We start from the raw sequence: 17312 nt of genomic DNA on the forward strand, positions 1-17312 counted from the left end.
TTACTTTGTGATAATGCATAGTCAAGACGCCCGCGGCATGCCGAAAATCTTCGAAAGCGGCTGCGATAATGACAGATGCGGAGGAAATGGAGCATTGACCAATGATTACTCGGCAGAGGGGTCCCGATCGACAGTCCAAAAGATGCCCATCTGCCAGTTGAGTGACAGGGTCGTTTCATCCTGTTTCTCGTTCCTTGTGCGGTTGATCTTCAGACAATCATGTCTGGCTGGTTTACCTCGTTCCTGAACTGCCGTCTCTGCATAGGCGGTAAGTTGGTAGAAGATCAGTTGGTTGTTTCTGATGATACTGGCCTTATCCTCCCTCGGACTGGATATATTGGTGGTGATGCAGTAGACTTGGAGGAAGGCATTATTGCTCCTGGTCTGCTGGAATTACATACTAATGGTTTGCTCGGATTTCATTTTACCCATTTCAAGGATGAGCAAGAGTATGCTGGTCAGATTGACAAGGCTGCCAAGTTTCTTGTCACGCAAGGTGTGACGGGTTTCTGGGCGACGATACCCACTGTGTCGTCTGATGAGTACAAGAAGGTAGGTTTGGGCTTCTTTCCTCATGTATCTCGAACCAGAACTTCGCACTGTTCAATGCCTGTAAACGCGAGACAAGCAGAGTTTCCAATTGGATGTCTCTTGACATCTAGACCATGGCACTGATAGACCATGGATTACAGATTTTGCCATCTTTGAGGCCTAGGACAATCGACGATAGCGCCTCTCTACTCGGAGCACACGCAGAAGGACCTTACCTAGCACCCTCCAAAAAAGGTGCTCATAATTCGGACCACTTCTTCGACGGCAGTCGTTCGGTGGAAGACGTATACGGACCATCAGCAACATCTTCTGAGACTCTGAAATTCGTGACTCTGGCTCCTGAGCTTCCCGAGTCAACAAAGTTGATCAAAAGTCTCACCAGCAGGGGCATCAAAGTATCGCTTGGCCATAGCGCAGCTAGCTATGAACAGGGCATCAAAGGGATCAAAGCTGGAGCGACCTTGTTGACACACACGCTGAATGCCATGACACCGCTCCACCATCGCGATCCTGGCCTTGCTGGACTTGTCACAACTGCCAACACAGATAGCCACCAAAGCCCATACTTCACGATCATTCCGGATGGCAATCATCTCCACCCTAGCGTAGCCACAATGCTCTTCAGAGCAAACCCCGAAAAGTGTATTTTCATCACCGACAGCATAGAACTTGCTGGGCTGGAAGACGGCGTTTATCCTGGACACGCACAAATACCATTTAAGCAACGCAAGACGGGATCGAAAGTGACAATTGACGGAACAGAGACGCTAGTGGGTGGGTGTGCCAGCTTGCAGGAATGTATCCAAAACATGATGAAGTGGAGTGGATGTAATGTGGCGGAGGCAGTAAGATGTGTCACAGAAAATGTAGCAGACCTCATGGGGGACAAAGATAGAGGAAAGCTGGAAGAAGGACGAAGGGCAGACTTTGTGGTGTTGAATGATGAAGGAGAAGTGCTCCAAACATGGGTGGCAGGATTAAAGGTTTGGGAGAAACGATGAGCAAGACGTCAATCTGGTGATCGGGCGTGCACATTACTATATTGCAGAGACGCGTAGTACCTATAGAGTAGAGTTCGAAGACGGTCGTTGTGGTGTACTGGTGTGAAGCGGCTGTCAGCTTGGACCGCATCGACGAAGGTGGTGTGTCAGAAAGGAGAAGAGCATATAGAACGTGTCTTCCAAATCTCCACCAGTTTTTCGAAAGATTGTTCGTTTACATAGATTGATTGTTCTATAGCGTATGCACAGCAGGGTCCGCTCGACTGCGGGGCGGGTTTGTTTAGCATGGCTTCAACGGCGGTTGCTGCGAACTGTCAAGGGCAAGAACATTTTCATTCAGGAGTTGACAAGCGTTAAACCGGTCGTGATAAAGGGATAGCAAACTTATTCGAGCTCCGAGCTGTCACATGGTCAACCTCAACCCTCGCCCGGGATCTCAGGAACGCAAAGCAATTTAGACTAGACGCAGCCATCCAGACATCAATCCGACAAACAAAGCCTGGGCCAACCACTTTATACGACGCGAATCGTTTCGATCCACCACTTGCATCCTTTTTCGAATGTTATAGATCTCACTACATATAGCGACATGTCGGACAACGAACCAAAGCACAACGACGAAACACTGCAGGCAGAGCAGCATGCCACCAGTCCCAACCATGAGGATGGCAGGGATGCGGTAAGTTCCTCGCTTATTAGCTCTGGCAGCAACTCTCTTTGTTGTCTGCTTTGGGCTGCCATTCGCCTGTGAGCCTCCGACTTATTGATGCCCCTCAGGACACATTCGAAGATGCTGCCGACACGATATCCACTGCCACTGCTCAGCCTGAGCCACAAAACCCAGCAGATCAACCAATCTCGCATCAAGGAGACAATGCCGATGATGAGTCTCGCATAGCCACCGACAAGGTCCACGAGGACGACACAGCGCCCAAACTCTCGACATCGACCGCCCCGGGAGCTTTCGACGCAGACGACATCGAACACATGCTTACCGAAACAGCTGATCACAAGAAAGAGACTGCGCCGGACACCGAGGCACAAGCTTCAACAGTAGAAGACAAATCCCGACCTGCTACAGCAGAGTCGTTGGAACAAGGGGACCACTCTGTGACAGCCGCGTCGGACAAGGTAGAAAGCCGACCTTCGACGGCCAAATCATCCAACGAGGAAGTCGCAACCGCTGGAGGCGCTCAGGACCAGCGTAGCAGCATCGACATCATCAACCAGTCCACGTCCGACAACGACCAAAACGACATGCCTCGAGCTGCCAAGTCACGACAAAACACCCTTGAATCCGTACCCGAGCTTCCCCCTGCCGTGCCCGAAAAAGAGAACGACAACGAGCCCGTAAAGGGTCTATCTGGTGACCTCCCTACTCTCAACTATCCACCCCCACCCCCGCCGCCACAGAAGTCGCAGACGTTCATGGCCACGTCAACAGTCGAGAAGCCTCCTGTCACACGCAAAGTCTCGAGTCCATTTGCTTGGTTCTCGCGAGCTCGGAAAGCTACATCTCCATCTCGCCCAACGAGTCCACGAAGAAACACTGCTTCGTCTTTGCAGAGTCTGACAACGAATCCTGACTCGAATGACGATGGTTCCCATCAACCAACTCTGAAAGACCGCTTCCACATCTTGCGACTACAAGGCGAATCAGCCATATCAGCTGACGAGAATCTGGCTCTACCCCAGGGCCGCCATGGTCGCGCTGGAAGTTTACAGGGTCCCACCAAGGAGGACGGCGGACAACTGAGCCCTCCTTTCACACCTCGAGCAAACTCTTTTTCCGCAATTTCATCGCCCACCACCAAACTTCCTCCTGGTACCGTGGCAGGTGATGCTGCTGGACCTTCCGAAGAACAAACTGAGGTCAACTGGGATCTCTGGCAATCTGTTGTATATGAAGGCCCCTCTGCGGTCGCGCGAACAAGCGGTGACGAACTTATTCGTGCTATCGCGAATGGCATTCCCCAACCCATCCGTGGTGTCGTCTGGCAAGTTATGGCGGAGAGCAAAAATGATGAGCTGGAGCAGGTCTATCGAGAGTTGGTTGCTAGAGGCACCGACAAGGAAGTCACTCAGCCACCTGCTGTTCGTCGTATCAGTAGCACTGGTGAGAAGGAGTCGATCGCTTCTTCTGCGTCTTCAGTGCATTCTGATGTTTCTGCAACCCCTCAGGTGAACGGCAATGACTCCATCGCGTCGCCGGAGAGAAAGCGCATGTCGAAAGATGAAACTGCTGCACTGCAGAAACTTGAGAAAACCATCAGACGCGATCTCGGAGCACGAACAGCCTACTCAAAATACATTGCCAGTGCAGGTCTACAAGACGGTTTGTTTGGCATCTGCAAAGCATATGCTCTATATGACGAGCCCGTTGGCTACGCTCAGGGCATGAACTTTATTGCTATGCCTCTGCTCTTCAACATGCCCGAGGAGGAAGCCTTCACCTTGTTTGTTCGACTCATGTCAAAATACAACCTTCGCTCTCTGTTCACTGCAGAAATGACCGGTCTACACATGCACCTCTACCTTTTCGAGCGCTTGCTCGAAGATTACGAACCAGCACTATACTGCCATCTTCGCAGACGATGCGTGCCTCCAAATCTGTACGCCACACAATGGTTCCTCACACTCTTCGCCTACCGTTTCCCTCTACAACTCGTTCTTCGCGTGTACGATCTCGTTCTCAGCGAAGGCCTTGGTGCCATTCTAAAGTTCGGTATCGCACTTATGCAACGAAACGCTCAGACCTTGCTCGGAATGAAGGATATGGTCCAACTATCTACTCACCTCAAGGAACGTCTCTTCGATGTATACATCGATAAGTCACCTTCTGCTACCTCCATCTTGGAATCTGGCTTTTTCGGCTCTACCTCAGGGTCGGACAAGGAAGTCTATCGCGCAGATGAACTCGTCCGAGATGCTTGTGCCGTTGTCATTACCCCCGAAACACTCGCCGCCTATACCTCAGAGTTCGAAGAGAAATCCCGCGCCGAGAGGGACCGCGAAATCGAACTGGAGTCACTCAGAAACGAAAACGCAAACCTCAGCACAAGAGTGAGAAAACTGGAATTACGCACCCAGCAATCCGATGCCGAGCACGTGGACCTGGCTTCTTCTCTCGTACGCACGAAAGTAGAGAACGACTCTCTGTTAGACGAAAACGAAAGTCTAAAGATGCAAGTCGAGGAACTGAGAAAGATGGTCGACAAGCAACCGCAAGAAGTTGAAGACCGCTTGAAAGGTGAAATGGATAAAATCATGGCGAGAAATATTGAAGTTCAAGATAGTAATCGTGGACTTGAGGAGCAGGTGCAAGAAATGGAGCAGGAGTTGGTGGGGACGAAGATGATGTATGCACAGGTAAGTTTTTGATCTCCATGTCAATGGCTGTTAAGATGGATGAATTGCTGACGTTAACCAATAGTTGAATGCCGAACACGATGCCCTCAAGCAAAAACTGAGGGATATCCAGAATATGCTGGCGAGCACCGATGAGCAGAAGTAAAATACCTTTCTGCTTTGCGTCAGCACAACTCCTCCAGAGAGACAGAGAGCTGAGCTCTTTGATCCCGACAAGACTGTAGAGCAGTCTCATGAACCAATTCAGCTTTCTTCTCAGCATTCTTGTTGTATTCTTTTCTTATCTCCTTGGACCTGTTCCTCCTATCAAGAAGACGGAACAGTTCAAGAGACCTTTTTGTATATACACCCTCCCTTCTCAAATAACAATCATGACATACCTTCATCTGCGCTTGTAGCACGAGAAGCTGTACATACAAGAGAAAAGTGAAGCTCTGCTAGCTCTGGTACAACAGACACACATTCAAAACATGTCAGGCCGAAAAAGTGCATCTTTCTTTGAACTCGTAAATCTTTATTTTGTTTCAAAATCGCTACAAGAGAAAATTTTACACCAGCCTACTTTTCTAGTCCAAAAGATCAGACATCTAGAATCTCAAGTCCCAGTCGATCTTAGGACCGATCTTGGGCAGCTCCTCAGCCACACTCTGCACATCCTTGTCACCACGGCCGGAAAGACAGATGACGATATCTTCACCCTTCTTCATCGTCTTTGCCAACTCGATGGCGCCAAAGATGGCATGCGATGTCTCGAGGGCGGGAATGATACCCTCGAGTTGAGACAGCAGACGGAAACCAATGAAGGCTTCGGCATCAGTGGCAGCAATGAACTTGGCGCGGTCGGTGTCCTTCCAGTTGGCAAGTTCGGGACCGACACCGGGGTAATCGAGACCGGCGGAGACGGAGTGTGTGTCGGAGATCTGACCGTGCTTGTCTTGGAGAATGTAGGTGCGTACACCGTGGAGGACACCGTGAGTACCGCCGGAAAGGGTGGCGGAGTGACGGTCAGTGTCTACGCCATCACCTCCAGCCTCAACACCGAGGAGCTTGACGCTGGGGTCCTTGGAGAAGGGGTAGAACATGCCTACTGCGTTGGAGCCACCACCGACACAGGCGACGACGGCATCGGGAAGCTTGCCCTTCATGGCCATCATCTGCTCCTTGGTCTCTTGACCGATGACCGATTGGAAAGTACGGACGATGGTAGGGAAGGGGTGAGGACCAATGGCTGAGCCAATGATATAGTGAGTGGTGTCGAGCTTGACGACCCAAGCACGCATAGCCTCGTTGACGGCGTCACGGAGGGTACGGCTGCCAGCCTCGACAGCAACAACCTGAGCACCGAGAAGCTTGATGCGGAAGACGTTCAGAGCCTGGCGACGGACATCCTCAGCTCCCATGTAGACAGTACACTTCATGCCGAACTTGGCACAAACAGTGGCAGTAGCAACACCGTGTTGACCAGCACCAGTCTCGGCAATGATCTCAGTCTTACCCAGACGGCGGGCCAGAAGAACTTGTCCGAGAGCGTTGTTGATCTTGTGCGAGCCAGTGTGGTTCAAGTCCTCGCGCTTCAACCAGATGTTTGCGCCACCGGCGTGCTCGGTCAGGCGCTCAGCCATGTGCAAGTGACCAGGGCGACCCATCCATTCGTAGTGTGAGCGGTATTCCTCCCAGAACTTCTCGTCGTTGATGGCAGCCTTGAAACCGTCCTCCAGCTCGCGCAAGCAGTCCATCAGCGATTCAGGAACATACTGACCACCAAACTCTCCGAATCTTGCAGGAATAGCACTTGAGTCCATGGGTCCATCGGTGTTGAGAGCCTCGATCTGGTCAGCGAGACCAGGGCCGTTGGGGGTATCTTCTTCCTTGACAACGCCATCAACGTGAATCTCCTCGGGCATACCGTCCTCGTTGGTAGTCTCAATGACGCCGCCCTCACGTGGTTGGGCCTTGATGATGTCTCTGCGCTGGGTAATACCATCCAGGTAGTCCTCGACAGCCTGAGCGCCCTGACCAGCAGGAGCGTCGGCAAGAGTCTGAATGATTTGACTGCCAATAACAACACCCTCAGCCATGCTGCCAATGCTCAAGTAGTGCTCTCTGGTGCTGACACCAAAACCGACAGCAGCGGAAATACCGCCAGAGTATCTGTGAACACGCTCGAGCAGGTCAGGCAGAGCAGTGTTGACAGTTGCGGTAGCACCAGTGACACCCATGCGCGAAACGACGTAGATGAAGGAGTCGGCAATCTTGCACAGCAGCTTCATGCGGTTCTCTGAGGTTGCGGGAGCGATGAGGGGAATGTATGAAAGTCCGATCTTGGAGCAGTGGTTGCGGAAACGAACAGCCTCCTCTGGCGGCAGGTCGACCATGATGAAACCATTGACACCAGCAGCCTTGCAGTCCTTCAGGATCTTGTCCTCGCCGTAGCTGAGGACAGGGTTGTAGTAGCCCATGAGCATGACGGGAGCACGCAGACCTCTTTTCCTTGCATCCTTGACCATCTGAATTGTGGAAACAATGTTGACGCCGTTCTTCAGGGCTTGTGTGTTTGCTTTTTGAATGGTAGGGCCGTCTGCGATAGGGTCGGTGAAGGGCATGCCGAGTTCAATGATGTCGGCACCACCAGCCTCCATGGCCAGCATGATGTCGGGGGTCTCTTGGGGAGTAGGGAAACCGGCAGTCACATATGTGACCAAGGCAGGCTGTAAACATGTCAGTCGTCTGCGAGAGTCGTGTGCGCATTGTCATGACCGACTCTGTTCTCCTGCTTGGCCGTAGCAAATGTTCTCTTGATGTGCTCCATGATGGGTGGTTGTCTGAGACGAAAGAGCTGAACCAAAAAGAGAGGGCGACTGTGCCTGTAGGAAACACTCAAGCAATTGACTTTATGTACAAGTCAAGAGTGTGTGCAGGTGCAATTGGGGTGGACAAGAAAGTTGTGGTGAGTCAAACAGAAAGCGCGACCGACGGCATTCAACACCACTTTCGGGAGTGGCGGGGGCCGTGCACCAAGTTCGCCGACGGGACTCTCGACTCTTGCCCCACCATCGTTCGGCCTGTCTTGTCCATCGACTGTCAATCTTGGCCAGATCTATCAGCTAACCTTCTCGTTCTGAACTTCGACTTGTGAACAATGTAACCGACCAGCCGACATTAGAATGTGGTCCCGTTCACCTCCCTTCATCTAATCTTCGCGAGTGAACCTGCTGCATTCTGCCTCTCGATCTTCAATTAAGGATTCAATCCTGCCATCGGCTTACTTATGCGGCAATACTCCCGAGGTGACTCACAAAGCAGGACCTCCTTGTGGTGACCATGAGTTTGGCAATAATGTCAAAGGTAATAGCCTTTGGTTGTCCACTATGCAACTCCTGTCTCTACCGAAAAGATGATCCTGCATCTTTCATTCTGCAATTAGAAGAAAGAGACTCCATACACGATCCCCTCAAGATTAGTCCAGAAGTGTACGCCCATCAGGTTTGTTGCAAGGACAATTCTGTGTCACACTCATCAGTGCAGCGCTTCGCGGTGCCGACAAATCCTTCAGAGGCTTAGAGACATCCAACACAATCATCTCGGCGCTTAGCAAAACCTCACCACCAGCTTTCGACCTTTGAGCTTTCTCGCCGACCTGAAACAAAGACAATTCACCTGCTTCCATAGCCGCTCAGCGAGTAACAACAGCCATTGTCTACAATAATTCAAGTTGATTGGCTATCACAAGACAATAGAAGCATGTAGGTCCTTCCACAGACAATAAATCATGACAATCCCTGCTTTTGTTCTTTGACCTTCATTCATGGTTTTTTTGTTGACGTCGACACAATCACATTCATTCAATGCTGCAATAGACTTGTTCATTGTTGACACCGCTTTGTCTTTTCTCCAACACTCTTTCAAGTTCTTGCTTGTCCCTTCCCCCTTCTTCTGTTTCCTGCTCTTAGACAACTTCCTCAATTACACAACACACGCTGGACGTACTTCTACCTCTTGAACCTTTAATCAAACCTCGATCGCTTCTCATCTCACAAGCATCGAAGCTTGCAAAATCTCTCAAAGATGCCTTTCAAACAGACTTTTGAAAAACACCTCAACAAAGATCTCGAGTCTAATCGCGACTCGGCTCTCTATCCACCACCTCTTCCTCCTGCCGATCTGGAGTCTCAGCCCTCTCCACCGACACCACCTCCCGCAGCTCCTCAGGTCTTCACCAGCTACCCAGAGCGCAGAGGCGGCATCTATGTCCCCACACCCTTGCTTATTCTCCTGATCCTGGTCCTGCTCTTCGAGTCCAGTGTTCTCTTCGTCTACACGATCGTTGCCCTTTGGAACACTCTACCAATCCCCGTCACTCAGCCTCACCTCATGCCATTGCCTCAACAGCAGATCTGGCAACCAACCACCATCACTTCAATCTCAACAACAACTGAAACCTCTACGTTCAGCACAACGCTCATCAGTACAACTACTTTGAACCTCTCGACCACTCTTCCAGCTTCTACAACTACAATCTCCACGACTGTGGTCCCTACTCCAAGCACCATCCCGCCTGTCACGGTCACTAAACCTGCTCCTACCATTACCGTTACGAGTACTTTGACGCCTTTTGAGATGCCTTCCATCACTACCATGACTATCATGAGTACGACCAGCCAGGCAGACAGCGGCAGCACCACTACAAGCACTACTGTCGTTACTGCTAAGTAGACGACTTTGAGCTCGAGACACAGAGCTTGGGAAGATGCATAAGGAGGAAGTTGGCGTTGGGTTGATGTTTGGGTCTGAGCATTGCATAGCACCGAAAGGATTGGTTTGTTTGCTATTACGCAAGGCCAATGTTGGCAGTCATAGAAGATCAGCAAAGGAGTCTGGTCTTCTTTTTCTTTGGCACATATTCAAAAACAATCAAATCACAGAGCCATCTCGTGCTCCTCGAAAACTCGAAAAGTTTCCCTTGTGTATACGTAAGAATCATGTCTCTTTGTAGTAAGAAAATGAGTCGGTGTATCGTTCCGCATAGACAAAGAACAGAAAATACAAAGACAGGGATAATTACTCTTTATTCTTCTTTTTTGCCTCGTTAAGACCGCTTTCTGCGACCTGCTGTGCTTCCATACCGTGCAATAGTTGTTACTTCCAAGTAGATGAGGAAGACTCTTCTTGCCAATCCTGTTTCGTGTGTACATTGACTCACCTGCCATCGACTCGATGATCTATCATGTATCTGTGCGGGATAAAGACACTTATGCTGTCTACCCGTAAGCCGAGGTCTATGACTCCTCATCAAGTTCGTCGTCCTCCGACTACGCACGGCGCAGATTGTACGTTATGAAAAGGCACAGTGTCTTCTGCAAACATAGGCATGTCCACTGAGTCTATGATTCGTCGCTTCTCGGTGGATACCATCTTGTTTTCTACTAATATTGTGCATTTCTATAGCTACACGTCAGATACTTTGGCACACGGAGAGGATGGATCAGGAAGGTAGTATGAACGGGTTGATCGCATTGCAAAGGCAGATATGTAAAAGAAAAACAGAAACTTTCCTCCGACGCAATGCATTTGAAACTCCAGGATATCCCTCCATCAAAAAGCCTGTATCATTGTCAGATCCGTTGTTTTTGTGCTTTTGCTTTTGAGTTTGTGGATACAAATTTGGAAAAAGGGTCTCCTTCGCCGCTTGGGTATTGACAAAGATGAAAAGAGAAAGAAACGCAAAGGCGACCGTTTTGCCTTGCACTGCCTGCCATGTTGCTGATCTCTTCGTCCTCCATCACTTTGAGCATGATTCATCAGGTTCGCGGAAAACAGAAAACATCAGTGTGAAAAGCAGATGAGGGGCCAGACATTCCTGCCCGAAAAAAGAGAACAAAAGGAAAAGACGAAACAGATGAGTGACCAAAGCACTCTAGGATGCTCTCGAGTTGCATGGATGCCTGTTACCGCCCAGAAACGCCAGAGAATGGGAAGGGGAACTCCGTGAACGCCCGCTCCAGATTATAGCTCAAAGGGAATGCCCTTCTCAGCAGCCAGATTGCGCAGGTAGGCCTCGACAGTGTTGTTGCCAAGATGAATCTCCTCAAGGAAGCGAGTGGTCTCGGTAAGAACGGCACTCTTGCTGAAGCCGCCAGTCTTGAGGTTGGGGACGAGTTCGTTGAGATCTTCATAGCCCTGCTTGATGATGTTGCGGCGCTTCTGCTCAGAGCGGATGTGGTTGCTGCGCTTCTGGTCTTCAGTTAGGTTCTTGCGAGCGATGTTACCGAGCTTGCTGTTTGCACCAGAAGAGGCTCTGCGACGCTTGATGGAAGATTTGGGGTTCTTGTCTCCGTTATCGTGGTCGTCGGAGTCAGCAACGGTGTTCTCGCCATCGGGGCTGGAGTTGGTGACGTGGAAAGCAGGAGAGGTGATGGAAGTGTTGAAGTCGTGTTCGTCAGCACGCTTGGACTTGCGACGCTTCTTGTTCTGAGGCTGATCAGACTCTCCAGTGGAGGTCTGATCAGCGAGGGAGGCGAGAGCCTGCATACTACCAGGATAGTAGTTGTGGACGGCCTTGCTCAAATCAGGCGTGTGGGGAACTGAATTCTCGACAGAAGAGAGTGCGTCGTTGGATGAAGGAACCATGTTGCGCGCAAACTCGACGTGCTGAATGGTGCTTGCTTCAAGGTCTTGGTAGGGAGCAGCGTAACCGGTTTGGCGGAAGTTGTTATCCGTGCCGAAATGGAACAGAGGAGTGCTGGATTGATGAGATGAGGAGGAGTGTGATTGAGGATGAGAGTGAGAGTTTGTTGCCGAATTGTCGAATGATGCACGAAATTGACCATTGGCCGGGGGGTATTGAGTCGTCGAAGAGGTCGTCGGCGCGGGAACTGAGAAGGGAAACGAGGCATGGCGGCTTGTGCTTTGAACGACGGGCTGCTGTTGAGCGACGGGCTGGGAGAAGTTTCCGGAAGCAAGACTTTGACTGGGGTTTGCACGATACGAGAACAAGGTCGACGCAGCATGGAGTACATCTGCAGACGCATTTGCTTCTGGAATGCCCACAAGAGCAAGCAGGTCCTTGGGGTCTTTGGGTGCCTGGAAAGGGCGCTGGTCGTAGTTTCCATTCTGGAATTGGAAGCTCTGCTCTTGAGAAGGATATGGTACGGGGAATGACTGAGTGTCTAGAGGATACATCCATTGAGAGTCATTGAGCTGGTCGTACTGGTGAAGCCTCGTTTCGGGTAGTGTGTTCATGTTGGCCAAGAAGGCTTCGGAGAGGTTGTCTGGGCCTCCATAGTGATCTGGATCACTGAAGAAGTTCTGGAGAGTGTTGGACTCGTCTTTATCAAGCACGGGCGGGCCTTCTGGAGGTTTGTCGGGTTGGTAGGGGAACTCGTCTGTGGGAAGGTCAGCAATGTAGTGGTGGTATGGACGTGCAAGCATGCGCAAGAAGACGCTCACACTCACATCCAAAGGGATTAGTGGACCAAGACGAACGATTGTCTGAAGCCATCATGTCAGGGACGGCAGGAACGAAGGAGGATGCTGCAGTCTGCGCCGACTCGAGTGGCTGCAAGCTGTCGCTTCTGATCTGTGGGGGTGCGCTCGGGTCGGAGAGGGCATCATCCTAGTATGACCAAGGGAACCCGGGCTGGTTCATCGAGTACAGATTGATCGAGTGCTATGGAGAGAAAGTCGGTGGATGGGTAGAGAGCTGGCTCGAGGCTTCTCAAGGCTGAGTCGGAGTGGTGAAAGTCGGAGCAGAAGTGCGAGGTCGTAGGCAATGGCGGGGCACGTGCGCCAAGTGACGAGCAATGGTATAGATAGTGATGCTCTTCCTTAGCTATCCTGAGAGCTGCGAGATGTTCTTGGTCTCGAGTCGCGAGATTCTGCGAGCTGCATCTTGGTTTGGATGATGCGCTTTGCATGTGATGGTGGTCCGAGCGCAGGCACGTGAAGTTGCTGCTTGTGCTCCGTTCCTTCCTTCTTCCTTTCCTTTGAGGATCAACTCTCACAGATACCCATTCCAGCCATCTTCCTGATCCATTGGAGAGACAGCTTAGAATCGCACTTTCCGTCTTTGTGCACGTTGCTGCTTTGTCTGTGTTCACATTGTCTACACATCATCTCATCGCGGCTTGATACATATACGAGGCCATCATGTTGCAGCAACGGTTAGCTCTCTCTGAGCCTTAAGTATATAAACACTGTAGGAGAGGCCCGGGCCATCTGTACTGCAGCCGTCGCTTCTTTATCATATTCTCTCTGAAGAGACTGTCTCATATGTCAAGTGTGCTTGGAGAGGTGCCTTGTCCTCCTCTGAATGCATGCTGACTGCTCTCTATTCAGTCTCGCTAACTTTCGAACTAGTCGCTTATATCAAGTCTTTGTTTTCCTGAATTCTCCAGGCAAGACCGTCCTGTTTCGAGACGAGATGCAACTTGCCGCCTCAGAGACTCCGCATTTGCGGTCCGCATCGTGCCGCTTTGCAGATCTGGAGCCTCTCGTTTGCAGTCGTTAAAGTCACACAAGAGTTCTTGGATGGCGGAAGAATTATCATCACGGGACGATCTGCAATATCAAGCAATTCTTCCGAAACTCTTCGCCTTTGCTTGCGGAGTCCCCATGTTTGAATCGAGCCACCTTATTGATGAATGCTCTCGCTTGTCATGTCTTGGAATGGATGCCTAACAATGCTTATTGAATGCCAACGTACAACTCGATTTGTCTTCCCTCTTTCGTAATACCGCATTGAAGCATAGACTAAGTATAAGTACTTATGTCCTGCCCTCGAGATTTTCCTTGTTCATTTTCTTCTGATCAGTCCCTGTGCCGGTCTTTCTCTCTTCGTCTTCCTCCAAGGCCATGATGAAATCCATTGGTTGGCGCACCAAACCTACCTTGGCCATCTTCTAACTTACTGACTCTCCCAAAGTTCTCCAAACTCTGTCTTTGTCTGGATATCTGGCTTTGGGTGCTGCTATTCCAGCTACAACTCATGCCAGAGCTGTCGATCCCTGCTACGTGACCTCTTATTCTGGCGTTGCCACTGCCGTGTCCTCATGCACCAATATCACTCTTGACAGCATCGCTGTGCCTGGTAACACCACACTCGACTTGACCAAGCTCAAGAATGGCACTACCGTTGTCTTTGCTGGAAAGACAACATTCGCCTATGCAGACGCGAACTATGACATGATCAAAGTCGCTGGTACTGACGTTACCATCACAGCTGAAAAGGGTGCTATCATCGACGGCAATGGTCAGGCTTGGTGGGATGGTCTTGGTTCGAACGGAGGTGTATCCAAGCCCAACCACTTCATCACGGTCAGCAAAGCTGTTGGCTCGTCTGTAATCCGAGATCTCGTCATCCAGAACTACCCTGTACACTGTTTCTCCATCTCTGGCAGTGATGGACTAGTCGTGGAGAATATTCTCCTGAACAACACAGCCGGTAATGCTCCCAACAGCAGGTCCAACGGCCTCGCAGCTGCCCACAACACAGACGGGTTTGATATATCGAGCCTCGACGGCATGGTGTTGAGAGATTCAAGAGTGTCGAACCAAGATGATTGCGTTGCGGTCACTAGTGGCAACAACATCACAGTCTCAAACGTGTACTGCGATGGCGGCCATGGTCTCTCGATTGGAAGCGTTGGTGGCAAGAGTAACAATAATGTTACAAACATCCTGTTCGAGAACAGCAGAGTGCTAAACAGCCAGAATGGTGCAAGAATCAAGACCAATTCTGGCACGACTGGCTACATTGCCAAGTAAGTCGAATACCCTTTTGATCTCTATGTTTCACAGCTAAACTTCTTTAGCATCGAATATCACAATATCCAAGTCTCGAACATCTCTATCTATGGTATCGACATCCAGCAAGATTACCTCAACGGAGGTCCAACCGGAGAACCCACCAATGGTGTCATCATCAAGAACATCACCGTGTCCAACATTAGCGGTATTGCTCAGACGAAAGCCAAAAATTACTATATTCTTTGTGGAGATGGTAGTTGCTCAGATTTCACCTTCAACAACATTCACATCACTGGAGGAACCAACAGCTCTTGCAATGTTAAGCCCATTGGTGGCTTCGAATGTATCTAAGTTTTGTGTGGAACATGTAGACCATCAGACACACAGGGCCTTCCAATCTATTGTCAAGGCAAGCCCTCCAGCAAACACCATAGACGAGAAATCAACTCTACGTAGCCGAGCATTGCTTTGTCCGAGACATGACATATCTCCTATGCTCTACTAGTCTTGAATTCGGTCGTATCACAGAGTCTTGTCATAACATTGCATCTTGACATCGAAGCCCATGGGCCAATAAAGGAGTGTATTCAGTGTACTGGCCTTGTGTGTCTCGGGATTGTATCATCCAACAAACGAATGTGGACAAGCTCAAATGAGCTCTTGAACAACAACTCTCTATCAAAAGCTGGGTAAGACTTCATCCTGACCTTCACCCAGTATGTTGCAGACCATATAACAAGCAATCGATCCAGAACACAACTACTATTCTCTTTGAGCTCTCTCTGAGCATGGGGCCAACCATCGCGTGGCTATGGTCGAGACGAGGAGCGAGAATACCTTCGCCATGTCCTGGTCTTCACAGAAGTATGCTTGTAGACTGACAAGCTTATCACTTGCTCTTGCTCTTCTATAAACTGAAGTCAGCTTAGGTTTGGATGCTATGTATAATTGAACTTACGTCACATAAAGGGCATACCTGAGTTTCAGAGATCTCCAAACCGCACTTTGGGCAAGGGTGTATGTAAGATGGCATCTTGATGAGACTGGATGATGGCTGTCGTGTCGGGACGAATATGGCTAGAATTTTGACTTTCGAATGTTTTTCGAGAAAATGTTTGAAATTTTGGTTTGGTGATGGGCTGTAGAACAAGACGGATGTCTTTATATCTCTCCATGAACAACAAACCTTTCTATCGGAGCGTGCTGATTGCAGCCTCATTCATCAACAACACATCAATGGTTGGTAGGAGTTGTCTGTATACCAATCGCCGTCAGAGCCACTCGATGGTTATGAACAGAGTGGAAGCGGTTCATTTATTATTGGCTGTGGCTTTCGCCAACTCAGATGTGAGCAGCAGATATGCAGGGTCAATAGGCAGCATTGGTGTAGGTCGTGAAAACTTTACATTCGTAGGTGTCGGTCCTCCATCTTCTGGCTGAGGGCAGCTGATCAGGCGCGGAAGAATGCATGATACCTAGTGATCAGCCAATCTGAGGATTGATTGGCCTGCGTAACACCCGCCACCGAGTCTGTGCTCATGCAGGCGCTTAGTTGCCTAATGAACATGACAGCCAGCTTTCTTCCCAGAACAACACCTTTCCTATTGTCAACCTTGGCTCAAATTCTCTTCATTTTGGTTTGCAGAAGACGGCAACTACACAGCACTTTGCCAAGATGGTGACCACAAATCAGCTTTTGAAAAAGAACAAAGAAAAAGACTGCATTGCAGTGACAGCAGACCGAAAGTACTATCAAACCAAGTCGGCTTTCATCAAGCGCAGCCTGCGTCCTCAAGAATGGCAAGTCAGCGCCTTCCTGGGGAAAATCATCGTCCCTCGCCTCGGAGAAGAGCGTCTACTCAACGAAGCTGCTGCACTCGATTTCGTTGCTGCCAACACCACTATACCAGTGCCGAAAGTGCTGACATGCTTCGAAGATGACGGCGCTGTTTACCTCGTTACGGAACTCATCGATGCGAGAAGAATGGACGACTTATCTGATTCTGAGCGTGCTGTTGTTGCACAAGAGCTCGAAAGCTATATCAACCAGCTCCATGGTCTGCGCTCCTCGAATCTGGGTGGTTGCACTGGGCTGGCCATTCCTCCCTTTCGTGTTTGGGAAAAGACTCCTCGCGACGAGTGGAAGTTTCAGCCTTCTGATGCTGAGGAGTATGTCTTCTGCCATATGGATCTTTCACAGTCCAATGTGCTGGTTTGCCATGATGAGCTGAAGATCAGAGCAATCATTGACTGGGAGTACTCTGGGTTTTGGCCAGAGAAGTTTGAAAAGAGGGTCTACGAGCGACTCGGGCCTTCGATTGTGTTGGAAGGAGAGGTCGATGATGTGGATGAGATCCTCAGTCTGATGAACGAGAAGTTAGTGCGTTGAAATGTGAGTGCTGTCATGTCAATGTTCCATTCACTCGACTCGTCATCATTAGACACTTCATACAGTGATTTCCGCCATGATCCCCTAACAATCACATCTGGTCTGGCGGTTAGCATTGCAATATCAAAGCTAACCATAAGTCTTGGCAGTCATCACGACAACAATACCAACACCACCACCACAATTTCTCGAGTTCGAATCTCTGCATCAGCTAATACTTTCGCCAGTTCAATCAATCAGCTTCAAATGGTCTCTTG

The 17312-nt window shown here is 50.0% G+C and overlaps 7 protein-coding genes across 7 annotated transcripts; 5 read left to right on the forward strand and 2 right to left on the reverse strand.

Annotated features, from left to right (window-relative positions):
* Positions 1–219: 219 nt before the first annotated feature.
* Positions 220–1553, forward strand: M437DRAFT_54151 (Metallo-dependent hydrolase; the record flags this gene model as incomplete). Its single annotated transcript, XM_041022644.1, has 2 exons — positions 220–552; positions 693–1553. The coding sequence occupies 2 exons, from the start codon at positions 220–222 to the stop codon at positions 1551–1553; spliced, it is 1194 nt and encodes a 397-aa protein (XP_040877570.1).
* Positions 1554–2810: 1257 nt separating this feature from the next.
* On the forward strand, positions 2811–5067 carry M437DRAFT_54019 (RabGAP/TBC; the record flags this gene model as incomplete). The annotated part of the gene is made up of 2 exons (XM_041022616.1): positions 2811–4922; positions 4987–5067. 2 exons carry the CDS (start codon positions 2811–2813, stop codon positions 5065–5067), a joined length of 2193 nt encoding a protein of 730 aa, XP_040877571.1.
* A 442-nt stretch (positions 5068–5509) lies between these two features.
* M437DRAFT_68091 (tryptophan synthase-like protein) lies at positions 5510–7731 on the reverse strand (the record flags this gene model as incomplete). The annotated part of the gene is made up of 2 exons (XM_041025053.1): positions 5510–7630; positions 7684–7731. The coding sequence occupies 2 exons, from the start codon at positions 7729–7731 to the stop codon at positions 5510–5512; spliced, it is 2169 nt and encodes a 722-aa protein (XP_040877572.1).
* A 1256-nt stretch (positions 7732–8987) lies between these two features.
* Positions 8988–9635, forward strand: M437DRAFT_86638 (uncharacterized protein; the record flags this gene model as incomplete). Its single annotated transcript, XM_041028501.1, has 1 exon — positions 8988–9635. The coding sequence occupies one exon, from the start codon at positions 8988–8990 to the stop codon at positions 9633–9635; it is 648 nt and encodes a 215-aa protein (XP_040877573.1).
* Positions 9636–11030: 1395 nt separating this feature from the next.
* M437DRAFT_13513 (uncharacterized protein) lies at positions 11031–11210 on the reverse strand (the record flags this gene model as incomplete). Its single annotated transcript, XM_041018715.1, has 1 exon — positions 11031–11210. A coding segment is annotated over one exon (180 nt), but the record flags the coding sequence as incomplete, so codon positions are not given.
* Positions 11211–13600: 2390 nt separating this feature from the next.
* M437DRAFT_68094 (glycoside hydrolase) lies at positions 13601–15017 on the forward strand (the record flags this gene model as incomplete). Its single annotated transcript, XM_041025054.1, has 3 exons — positions 13601–13619; positions 13843–14680; positions 14732–15017. 3 exons carry the CDS (start codon positions 13601–13603, stop codon positions 15015–15017), a joined length of 1143 nt encoding a protein of 380 aa, XP_040877575.1.
* A 1324-nt stretch (positions 15018–16341) lies between these two features.
* Positions 16342–17123, forward strand: M437DRAFT_68095 (kinase-like protein; the record flags this gene model as incomplete). Its single annotated transcript, XM_041025055.1, has 2 exons — positions 16342–17046; positions 17121–17123. 2 exons carry the CDS (start codon positions 16342–16344, stop codon positions 17121–17123), a joined length of 708 nt encoding a protein of 235 aa, XP_040877576.1.
* Positions 17124–17312: the final 189 nt, after the last annotated feature.

The sequence above is a fragment of the Aureobasidium melanogenum genome (assembly GCF_000721775.1).
Source record: "Aureobasidium melanogenum CBS 110374 unplaced genomic scaffold scaffold_19, whole genome shotgun sequence".
Lineage (NCBI taxonomy): Eukaryota > Fungi > Ascomycota > Dothideomycetes > Dothideales > Saccotheciaceae > Aureobasidium > Aureobasidium melanogenum.